At 42.6% G+C, this 12,466-nt stretch overlaps 1 protein-coding gene across 13 annotated transcripts in view; it reads left to right on the top strand.

The window, feature by feature from the left end:
• USP49 (ubiquitin specific peptidase 49) overlaps positions 1 to 12,466 on the top strand; it is a 77,100-nt gene that overhangs the window by 55,803 nt on the left and 8,831 nt on the right. For all 13 annotated transcript variants that reach the window (XM_061398155.1, XM_061398154.1, XM_061398152.1 and 10 more), the window contains 2 exons: positions 7,491 to 8,859; positions 10,138 to 10,342. In XM_061398155.1, the coding sequence (XP_061254139.1) occupies positions 7,519 to 8,859; positions 10,138 to 10,342 (1,546 nt within the window). In that variant the 5' untranslated portion in view covers positions 7,491 to 7,518. The remainder of the gene's footprint in view (positions 1 to 7,490; positions 8,860 to 10,137; positions 10,343 to 12,466) is intronic.

Here is a 12,466-nt window from a genome sequence, read left to right as displayed (position 1 = left end):
CTGCAAATAACATTAACAGTAGTGTACCATAATGCAGGTATCAGAATGTGAAGATGCAACCCGAGACCAAGCCTCTGCAAGGAAATGGACAGATGTTATATGCAAGAGTATTTGTGGGGCTCTGTGAATGTACTAAAAATTATTGAGTTGTGTGCTTTAAATGAGTGAATTTTACAGTATGTCAACTATATCTCAATAAAATGGCTTTTTCTAAAGTGTGAGGTTAAAATACATTAATAGAAATGATACTTGATGTTCTGGGATGAAATCACCAGATGAAATCACCAAGAAGACAGCTGAGGATAGAACCTTAAGGAGGAGAGTTCACATTTCAAGGAACACACATGAAAACAAAAAAGGTGTATTAGAGACGCAGGAGGAAACCCAGAAGAGAGCAGTCACGGAAAATGCAGAAGTGAGTGTGTGTTCAGTTGTCGGGCAAAATAGATGTGGATGGGGACTGAGAAAAAGCCGATGGACTCAGCTCTGAGGAAACTGCAAAGGCCTTTGAGAAAACGGTTTCTATGAAATAAAGGTGTGAAGGAGTGAGTTGTGAGAAACATGAAGCTGCACATTCCTCTTGCCAGAAGTAAAGCAGGCAGAAGGAGAAAGAACCTAAAAATAACGTCAGGGAGAGTCCAGAAGCAGGGCAGACTTGGGCCTGTGTGTCTTTTAGACAGGAGAGACTTGGGCACGTTTGAACCTGGAGAGGAAGAAGGCAAACAGAAGAGCAGAGACGGGAGGTACAGAGGGCTTCGCCCAGTGCTGGCTCTTCATACAGTTAGATCAGTTGGTACTTGGCACAGAGCGGAGCATCTGTACAGTGCCGGAGGTTCTGTCCTCTGTCATCTCCTGGCGCTGTGGCAAGTCAGGCTTGTATGCTGGCCGGCTCTCTAGATGAACTCTCCTCCTTTATCTTTGAAGAGAGCAGATCCTAATGCAAGTGAGACATTATCACGTGGACATAACTTTGAATCTGCTATAACCCATGATTAGACAGACTCATTCTTGAACATCAGCACTTGGTTACTGATGGTGATGGCCCACCTTGCAAGCCTCCGACATACCTAGCACATCAGCATACCATCACCTGTGGCCAAGAGCCACTGCTCAAGTGGCCAGTCTGCTCTCAGGTCTAAGAGCTCAAGAACACATTGACTTAGAGCTTCCAAACCCATCTCAGAGAATTCAGCCTCTGGAGGAGTCTCTGAGGGATGCTCTGACCTACAGGTTATCTCTCACCCATCTACCACAGGCACCCACATTCAGGAAGAATGGTAATGGAGGGGACAAGGGAAACTGCAGCAGCTGTGAGGGCTCTCCACCCCTTTAGCCATCATCCCCCAGCGCCCAGCCAGTCTCCACACTGCACTTCCTTGTTGTTTAGTCACTAACTCGTATCCAACTCTCTGCAACCCCATGGACTGCAGCAGGCCAGGCTCCTCTGTCCTCCAGTATCTTCTGGACTTTGCTCAATCCATGTCCACTGATTAGTGATGCTGTCTAACCATCTCATCCTCCATTGCCCCTTTCTCCTTTTGCCTTTGTCTTTTCCAGTGAGTCAGCTCTTCACATCAAGTGGCCAAAGTATTGGAGCTTCAGCTTCAGCAATAGTCCTTCCAATGAGTATTTGGGGTTGATTTCCTTTAGGGTTGACCGGTTTGATCTCCTTGCAGTCCAAGGGACTATCAAGAATCTTCTCCAGCACCACAATTCAAAAGCATCAGTTCTTAGCACTCAGCCTTCTTTATGGTCCAACTCTCACATCCGAATATGACTACTGGATAAACCATAGCTTTGACTGTAGGGACCTTTGTTGGCAAAGTGATGTCTCTGCTTTTTAATACACTATCTAGGTTTGTTAGGACTTCCCTGGTGGCTCAGACAGTAAAGCATCTGCCTACAATGCGGGAGACCTGGGTTCAATCCCTGGGTTGGGAAGATCTCCTGGAGGAGGAAATGGCAACCCACTCCAGTATTCTTGCCTGGGAAATCCCATGGACAGAGGAGCCTGGTGGGCTACAGTCCATGGGGTTGCAAAGAGTCAGACATGACTGAGCAACTTCACTTCACTAGGTTTGTTATAGTTTTCCTTCCAAGGAGTAAACATCTTTTAATTTCCTGCTACAGTCACCATCCACAATTTGGATGTGATTTTGGAGGTCAAGAAAAAAAAATCTGTCACTGCTTCCACTTTTTTCCCGTCATTTGCTTCCCGTCATTCCACTTCATTTGCTATGAAGTGATGGGACTGGATACCATGATCTTTGATTTTTTAATGTTGAGTCTCAAGCCAACACTGCACTTAGCCAGAGGCTAACCTCACCCTTCTCAGTCTTTGTCCCTAGTTTTTGTTATTTTGTATCTATTTCTTTATTTTTATTTTAGCCATAATTCACAAATTCAAAATGCTAGTTTCATTGTACTTACAATACAACCTTTTAAAGCCCCATATAATACTCTAAAATGTAGCATTCTTCCCTTTTGGGTTATTAACTGTATCTTAGTTATTTTATTTTTATTTTTTGGCTGTGCCACACAGTATATGGGATCTTACTTCCCTGACCAGGAATCAAACCCGTGCCCCCTACACTGGAAGCACAGAGTCTTAACTAGACCATCAGGAAAGTCCTATTAACTGTATCTTAATGTGATGTCTACTTTGTTTTAAAATAATTCTTTTTCTTAATTGTATATTGATATTAAATTACATTTTCCAATCTCTCTCAGAAATAAACCGTTAGCTGAAAATAAAATTCATGTTTAACGCTAGTTATTTGTAAACACATGTTCACTGTGTTTTCAGGCATCCTTTGCAGGTTTTGTGGGACATGTCATGTAGGATACGTGTAGTAAGTTGAAGGGTTAAAATACCCTGCACTGTCGCATATGGCAGTGAGCAGAATCGCAGATGTTGATGATACCACGTAATTAGTATTCTTTTATGTAAATGAAGGCTGTCAGCATGTTACCATAGTGTCTACTCGCTCTGAAGCTGGAATTTATGCCACTTGGTCTCACCAAGCAGGATTTTTCCACTATCCATAGTTAAGAACTGAGAAGAAATCAAAACGATGAGAGAGAAGAAATGGAAATCTCCCTAAAGTGGATTCTTTTAAATTTTTCCTATTTTATTTTTGTTGATTTTCTCCCCAGAAATTTTATTTCTGGTGATGAGATGCTGTTATCCATTTCAGATTGGCTAAGAAATCTGCTAATTGAGAACAGGAATGTTCCAATTAAAAAGCAAATCATATTTTCAAGCTATAAATTTTTGAAAGATTTTGTAACATTCAGTCATCTTTCTCAAACAGGGACCTTTTAAATAATCTAGAAGTTTCTCCTCAGAACAAAACGCTCATACTAAATAGATTTCATTAGCTTCTTTTACTATTTGGTGACATTAACTATAGTAGAATCCTTTAAATATTAATTATGGTTTTTAGCTCGAGCTGATTCAGATTTTTAAATATAAAGCTATAGTACTTGAAGAAGCAAAAGCCAGTATTTTGTCAGGTTTGCTTTCCCTATATGCAGATCAATCCAAGGTGTCCTGGACATTTATTTACAGTTACTGATCTACTTAATGATGGAGAACTATTAAGGCACATCTTGTTAATTCCCTAAAGTTACACTGGGAAGCTGGGTGCCTGCACACCAGATGATATATTTTTTCATTGGAACTATCAGGACTTTTATGACCTTCAGTGATTATGAAGGAAAAGGGGTACATGTCAGAAAAATGTAAAAGAAATGTCCTCTTTGTGCCTATGAGCATGAGATGAGGCCTTGTTCCTAAAGTGGCTGGAGGTTGTATGAGGGGTGAGTGAAGCACATGGTCTTCCTTTTGGTGTGTTTTTGGTTTTTGTTTTTTTGTATGCTGCAAACATTTTAATGATTATTGTTGAGCATACATTTTGGAAATTTTTTTTACTTCAAACTGCAACAAATTAAGTAAATGTTTATAATATACAAAGAAAATACAATCAAAATTTCTTGAACTGAGTATACCCATGATTGTGTTCTCTTTATTCTCTATTGTGTATTGGCTTTTGTGTCACTTTTGAGTCATTTCCATTTCATGCCTCAGATATGTCTTTCCTCTAGAGAAGCTAGTCTGCCTAGGTTAAATCAGTGTGGTAAGGTACAGAGTAGCCTCGTGTCTTCCTGAATGGATTTACTCTGCCATATGGCAGGTTAGTGAATCGCCACGACAGATTTGTAACGGGAAAAAGGCTGTGCAGGAAAGGATACGCGTGCTCAGCAGATTTATGGATCAGAAAATGAAATCGGAAGAAAGAATTTCCAGAGTGCCCTTTCCATTTGGCAGCATTCCATGCAGAGGGTGTGGAATGGTTTTTTAGTGTTTTTCTATTTTGTTTTTTTGTTGTTGTTGTTGTTGTTCCAACATGTTTTGCTTTGTTTTTTGTTTTTCTAGACAGAAGATGATTTTATAAGGTACCAGTGTTCTGGGTGTTGTGTTGCTATATTCTTGTTCACAGATATACTCTCTTTTTATAGAATTTGAAGCTGTGCTGTGTTTCATGTGATAAGATCTCAGTAGCAATTAAATTTCTAAAGACACATCAAGGTTCCTCTTGGCTAAAGTGGGGATTTGTCAGGTTTTGAGTTATAAGAAGAGGCTATTCAGACATGATTCAGTGAGTACTGAATCTTCTGGAGGGAGAAAACAGAAAAGCCAAGTGAGCTAAAGATAGTATGTCCTGGTGTATTTAAATCTTTGCTAATACTGCAGCCACCAGTTACATGTGGCTATTTAAATTAAAATTAATTAGAATAAAAGTAAGCCCCTCCGTCTCCCTGGCCACGTTTCAGGTGCTCAGGAGACACACGGGACAGTAGTGCAGTATTGGGCGATGCAGATAAAGAATGTTTCCATCATCACAGAAAGTTCTATTGGACAGCGTTGGTCTAAGTGAAAGATCTTGGGAAATAAAATTCTTTCTTTGATTTCTAGGAGATGTTCTTCATCCCTATATAACTTCCTGGATTACATTCTAAGGTTTTAATGTAAAAATGAATCACCTGTAGAGCTTGTGGAAAATGGAGATTTTAGACCCCTCCCCCAAACCATCAAGTTTGGGGTCATCACCAGAAATCTGTACATATGACAAGTATCCTAAGGAGTTTTGTTGCTACGTAGGTGGTTTAGCGACTACGTTTTGAAAAATATCAAGTTAATGACAAACTTGGGAATTACCAATCTTTTGACTTCCCCTTTTCATTCTTTTATTACTGACTTTTATTTGTGTCCCCAGTAATTGGTTGTAAGCATCATGTGTATGCAACTTAAACTCTTGATTGGTAATAAAGAGCAAAAAGAAAATTCATTTGTTGACCATCTTATCTTCCTAACATGTCTTTTAATTTGACTATGCCCTACAAAAAGTAAACAAATGGTTATTTCAGTACTGTTCTGGGCTATGTGGAGAAGTAATTCTGACAGAATACCTTTGACCACTAAAGAGGTGAGCACACCCACAAGTCTTGAAATTATAAAGGTTAAAGAAAAAAAGAAATATAACACTTGATCTCCTCTCTGAAGGAGGTTATATCTAGTTGTATGGAGAAATACATCCACAGACATGACTTAAAGGGCACTTAGCAACAAGTCAATAGTTAGAAAAATAACATAGTAGAAACTAAATCCTGACAGTACTCAAAGGATGATCTGATTTGATGGAAGATAATCTAGGTTGGTTTCCTTTGTATGACGATTTAAGGATTTCTTATATAGGAATGGGCTGGAATGGGCAATTTTAAAATGAGAAGGGTCTCTGGTTGGTCCTGTGGTATATTTGTGAGTTTTAGCAATAGGGCCAAGCCAGAAAGGAAAACCAACTGAAGGAACTACTTAGAGTGCTTTGGATTTAGAACTTCTCTTGGGTGACCCCATCGTGACAGAACTGTATTTGCTCCCAGAAATGAGAGTGGACAAGAAATGAGGTGAAGGAAGTCCACTTTATAAGAGGAACTCCCTTTAGGGAATTTTAAATGCTGATATTGTTGGAAGGTCAGCTTTCCAAAGAATAAAATGTTTTATTTTAAAATAGCCTCTTTCCCTTAAAGAAATTGCTTATTAGGCTTCTCTGATGAACAATATTGAAGCAATGTTAGAAAGACCAAAAAAAAAAATGCTTAGTGAGTTACCACTGTTTTAAAAATAAAAAGCATTTGTGCATACATTATCTGGAAGGTTTGCTTTTTTTTCTGGTCTCATAGTTTGATTAAATACTGTAATAACCAGTAGCCACTATATCACCAAGTCAGATTCGTCTAGTTCTTTAGTTACTTATTCTTTCAGTAAGGAAGGTAAATGTTTTCCATCCTTTTTACAAGATGTAAATGTTCTTTACAGACAGACACTTTGGCTTAGTCCCTCAGAGTTACTGTAACAAAAATGCCGTAGACTGGGTGGCTTATACATAACAGTTCTGGAGGCTGGGAAGTCCAAGATCATGGCACCAGATTCCATATCTGGCAAAGACTAATTGGTTCACAGACATGTGGCTGGCTTTTCATTTGTGTTCTCACATGGAGGAAGGGGTGAGGGAGCTCTTTTTAGAAGCACTAATCCCATTCTTGAAGGCTTATGCCATGAGGGTCAACCCATTCATGATTTAAGCATCTTCCAAAGACCTCACCTCCTAATACCATCACCTGGGGGAGGGGGTTTACGATTTTAGCATATGAAATGAGGCACAAACTTGTAGACCACAGAAGACAAAATGTTAGATTGAGGCTCAGTCTACCTACTTAACCAGGATCTTTGGACACAAGAAAATAATATTACTTTGTACTGCAAAGGACTTTCTCTTACCATTTCTCTCGCTCTCTTTTTTTAACCATATTTTGTTCTCTCTACTTTGAAATACAGTGAAATTGACCTAAGATTGCCTTTGTATTTGAGTGTCTTCATCTCTCCTGGTTTGTGATGAGGTCCTGGTGTCACTGGTTTGTGAGCTCTGTCTCTCCTCGCCTTTCCTCTGCCCTGTCCCTTTTTGCATACAGCCAGGATCTTGTCACCATGAGTCAGAGAGGCTTTCACTTCCAGGACATCATCAATTCAGAGATGGATCAGAATATGGGCTTCTTTCCCCTAGTGGCCAGTTGGGTGCAACGTGAAATGAGGGTAATGACATTTCTAAATCAGCCTTACGTAAAAATTAGCTGATACTCAAGAACTAAAACAGTCTTAGAAAATGTAAAGTTACACATTAAGGTCTGTCGTTTAGTATTTTGTGATTCTTCCTTTTTTTAAGGAATTTAATTGTCTTTCTGTAATTCCCGGTCTATGCCAAAACTGCTTTTTCCTTTTATAAAAATTCCTTCCAAAGGAACCAATTTTGAATTGAAAACTAATGAATACTTAGTGGGAAATGCCGGTTGCAAGCCTTTTTCTAGAAAAATATTTTGCTGAAAGTTTTTTTTTTTTCTCTCTCTCTCTTTGGGGGCCCTTATCGTGCCAGGTTGAAAGAGTGGAGCCTTCCCTAAGAGATGGATAGATGCAAACATGTAGGGCGGTTGCGGCTCGCCCAGGACCACTCCATCCTGAACCCGCAGAAGTGGTACTGCCGGGAGTGCGCCACCACCGAGTCGGTGTGGGCTTGTCTCAAGTGCTCCCACGTGGCCTGCGGCCGCTACATCGAAGATCATGCCCTCAAACACTTCGAAGAGACCAGACACCCGCTAGCCATGGAGGTCCGGGATCTCTACGTGTTCTGCTACCTGTGCAAGGACTACGTGCTTAACGACAACCCGGAGGGGGACCTGAAGCTGCTGAGAAGCTCCCTCCTGGCGGTCAGGGGCCAGACGCAGGACCCACCGCTGAGGCGCGGGCGGACGCTGCGGTCCATGGCGGCGGGCGAGGACGCAGTCCCGCCGCAGCGCGCTCCTCAGGGACAGCCGCAGATGCTCACGGCTCTGTGGTACCGGCGCCAGCGCCTGCTGGCCAGGACGCTGCGGCTCTGGTTCGAGAAGACCTCGCGGGGCCAGGCCAAGCTGGAGCAGCAGCGGCGGGAAGAGGCGCTGGAGCGCAAGAAGGAGGCGGCGCGGCAGCGGCGGCGCGAAGTGAAGCGACGACTGCTGGAGGAGCTGGCCAGCGCCCCTCCGCGCAAAAGCGCCCGCCTGCTGCTGCACGCGCCCCGCACCGCACCGCTGCGCGTGCCCGCCACGCGCGCGCCCGCCGGGCCCCGCCCCGCGCCGCGCCGCGCGCCCGCCATGGCGCCCGGCGTCACGGGCCTGCGCAACCTGGGCAACACCTGCTATATGAACTCCATCCTGCAGGTGCTCAGCCACCTGCGCAAATTCCGCGAGTGCTTTCTGAACCTCGACCCGTCCAAGACGGAGCAGCTGTTCCCCAGGGCCGCCAACGGCAAGGCCCCGCTCTCAGGCAGGCCAGCCAGCAGCTCGGCCACAGAGCTGTCGTCGACCCGGAGTGATGGGGCCGAGGCCTGCGAGCGCGAGGGCCTCTGCTTGAACGGTGGGACCTCCCTCAGCAGGAGCCTAGAGCTCATCCAGAACAAGGAGCCCAGCTCGAAGCACATCTCCCTCTGCCACGAACTGCACACCCTCTTTCGCGTCATGTGGTCGGGAAAGTGGGCCCTGGTGTCGCCCTTCGCCATGCTTCACTCGGTGTGGAGCCTGATCCCCGCCTTCCGCGGCTACGACCAGCAGGACGCGCAGGAGTTTCTCTGCGAGCTTTTGCACAAAGTGCAGCAGGAACTCGAGTCCGAAGGCACGACGCGCCGGATCCTCATCCCCTTCTCCCAGAGGAAGCTCACCAAACAGGTCTTAAAGGTGGTGAACACCATATTTCACGGGCAGCTACTTAGCCAGGTAGGTGTGTGCTCGGGCCTGCCCTGACTGCCCACCACGCTGGAGCGGGGCTGGTATAGTATTAGGCTTCTCGTGAGTGCCTTCCCCAAGTTGTGGGCCTAACGAGGGTACGTTTGCTGTAACTATGCACAGTGGAGGGCGGCCGCGGTGCCTTTCACAGTACTATGTGAGGGCTTCGTTGGTGAACTTGCCTCCTGTCTTCCCAGGCAGATTTTTTGTTTAACTTGCCAGATCACTTCACTTTCAGGAAATGTCTTTTAACCTATAATGATGATACGGTAATGTAATATTCTCATTGTTACAATTAAGTACTCATTGCTGGCATCCCATCCTATTTGATCAGCCTTAGGAAATTGAAGAGTTTGTCTATAACCTTGGTTCCATGGTTGTTTGAAAGAGCATCATTCCTTCTAAAGCCTTTATTCAACATACAAGGGAGGGAGGTGGCTAGGAAGATGCCAAATGCCTAAGCAACCCTCCCTCCGGTTCCCCACTACCTTTCGTTTCCTTAGCCATGTAAGGTATGAGGGAAGACTCAGGTAAGGCTTTGTGAGAACATGCAGAAAGAATTGATAGAGTTAAAAAAGTGGGCAACTTGAGAGATTCAGGTAAAACCTCTACACTATGCTACTGAGGTAGTTAGGGTTTTAAAAGAATGATGAGTAGAAGGGGAAGAAAAGTTTATTTCGGCTTTTGTTTTTCAGCTTGTGAAAAGGGAGTATTTCTCAGCACTTCCTCAACCTCCCTGAAAGTTTGTAGGAAGAAAGGTGCATCTGGGAAGGTTATAGTTGGGGAGGAGGGCAAATCACAAGGTACTTCGAGGCTCTTGGAGCACAGGCATCAGTATAGGGATGCTGCTAGAAACAAGAGCAAAAAGAGAGGAAAGCTGGATTGGATGGAAGGAGCAGAGTCTAGAGGAGGATAGAGTATGAGGATGAGAGAAGCAGACAGGAATCTATAAATTCTCCATCTCAGACTGATGGCTTGATGACTCCGTGATAACTTCTATCTGTAATACTGTGGCACTGAATGGGAGAGAAGAGAGAAAGGGGAGTAGGTAATACTGTCTGTGCTGTGTGGTTGTCCAGTTCCAGCTAGCATCATAGAGATACATACCAGAAGTAATATGCTCTAATTCTCTTAAAAGTTATGTTTATCATTTAAATACTAAATATTTTTTGAAAACTATACACTTAGTTTTGGTTGTTATGTGCTAGCAAAAATGAATGTGGGAAGCATGTAAGTTACATAACCTATAAACTAATTTTTTCATCCTAGGTCACTTGTGTATCATGCAATTACAAATCCAATACCATTGAGCCCTTTTGGGATCTGTCCCTGGAGTTCCCTGAACGCTATCACTGCATAGAAAAGGGGTTTGTCCCTTTGAATCAGACAGAGTGCCTGCTCACTGAGATGCTGGCAAAGTTCACAGAGACAGAGGCCCTGGAAGGCAGAATCTACGCTTGTGACCAGTGTAACAGTGAGTGCTGGGGGGGTGTGGGTAACTAGAATATCAGTTTAAGGTATTTAATTTGCCCTTTTAGTCAAAAATAACACTGTAATATTGAGTGGTTCTAAAGCATCTTTTAAAGATTTTTTTCCTCCTATTTTCCTGAGAAAAACATATGGACATTATATATTAAAAAAATAAAACCAAACCTAGGAGTTGGACCTACTTGGACTCCTGCTGTGATTGAAGTTAGTTGTTATCTTGGGAGGCATTTGAAAGTATGGACCCTGAAATGGGGACTCCAAGAATGTGAGTATTTAGCTTCATGGGTTATGGGGGTCCTGCTTAAATTCATGAATAGAGTTTGACAGTTCTTATTTAGTCTAAATTCAGGTGGCATAGCCTGTTTGAGGGCTATGTATCAGAAAAGTGTGCTTTTATTCTGAATTAAAGTCAGTCAGAAGTGATGCTAAGGGTACAGTGAGACCAAGAGAGGAAGTCATATGGTACATTGCTCCATGGCAGCTTCATCATTATTTTCACATGCCTGAAAGGTTCACATCTCAGAAGGGTCAGAGGAAGTATTTTTCTATCATGGCTTTAACTGTAAAGTGGAATTTTTTCCATATGGTTCTGAGAGCACCTTATGCATCCCCCAACCCCGTGTCTTGACACACTAGCAATGCTTTTGCTAACCCAGCATGTACATAGGAAATGCAGAGCAAATACTTTGAAACTGATGTTTGGGGGTTTTGGCATATAGAGATTTGGATACTAAGATGAATGGATTGTGCAGAGATCTGAGAACAATGTGCAACCATATTATAGTTCAGACTATAAGTTTTGGTTTGGGAATAACAATTTTATGGTAGCCCTTTAATATTTTTGCATATGGTTTTTTAAAGTAGTGAATTGTGGGAAACCTGTTCTCTGAACAATCAAGTCAAAAATCAAAAGTCACACTTCTGATACCGTTTTGCCATTTTAAAACAAAATGTGAATCCTGTACTTGATTAAGCATAAACTCACCTATCTATCCTGTTACATAGAGATATATAAAGGCAGTGATTTAAATTATCTTATTAGAACAGTATGTATTTTTTTTCTTTTTAAAATAGTGATTCATGAAGTTTTATACTTGTAGGGAACAGAAAGATGTTAACAGCCTTAAGTCTGTCATTCTCGGACCTGATAGATTAGGCAAGAAACACTTTTATTTATTTTTGCAAGAAAGGATTGTTTTTCTGGTTGTCAGATGTGCCCATTTATCAGTATTTCTGTAGACAGGTTCAAATAGCAAGGAAGGAAAGCTATAGTGAAGGGATGAGATGCACTGATCTGTTGCTTGTGAAAGTTTCAAAACTCAGTCTTTCACCTCTCTGTGTAGCCAGCTTAATCAAATGGGAGACAGAACTGATCAGTCTTAACAGAATCAGTGATTTTTCTTCATGAATTTCATTTGAGAGAAACAAAGCCAGATTCTATATTGTCTTCATTTAGCTCACATACTCCCTCTGCTGAGAGCAGCAGTCACTGCCAGGATTCCCAGGCAGAGAGCTGCAGTAATTTTCAAAAGTCTGCTGGTGAACAGGAATGTAAAATAAGGCCAGGCCCCTCTTTGAATTCTCTTTCTGCTCATGCCCTCACATACCATGACTGCCAGCCCTAGTAAAAGCTGCCATCTAGTTGCTGCAGTCTATCATGAGAAGTAACAGCTCCACAACCTATTGTCAGAGAAAGCTCCACGATACGTCATCTGCCTGTGATTTGCTACTTTTCACAAGCTTCGAATCAGGTGCCAGGCTCCTCAGACAGAGACCATGATATCAACAGCTCAGAGACAATCAACAGACACCACAGTGGACCATGAATTTTATATTCCTGTCCATTCACTGACTGAATTAATATAACAGAGCAGTCATCAGTAAATGGTTATAGAGAAGGCTTCTGATGGAAATTAAGAGAACTTCATTTCTCTGTAATTTAGAAATGCATTTCACCCACAATTCAGTATCTTTAGAAACAAAATTGGAGTCCTGAGCATTGGTTTTGTTTTGAATGGAGTATATTTAGCCAATGGCCAGCCTTGTTCTGCATGTCTAGCAGTGCTGTTACCAAGAAACACGTTTCAGAAAACAAGTATGGCATAAAAAT

Source organism: Bos javanicus, chromosome 23 (assembly GCF_032452875.1).
Source record: "Bos javanicus breed banteng chromosome 23, ARS-OSU_banteng_1.0, whole genome shotgun sequence".
Lineage (NCBI taxonomy): Eukaryota > Metazoa > Chordata > Mammalia > Artiodactyla > Bovidae > Bos > Bos javanicus.
This window is presented reverse-complemented; position numbering and strand designations above follow the sequence as displayed.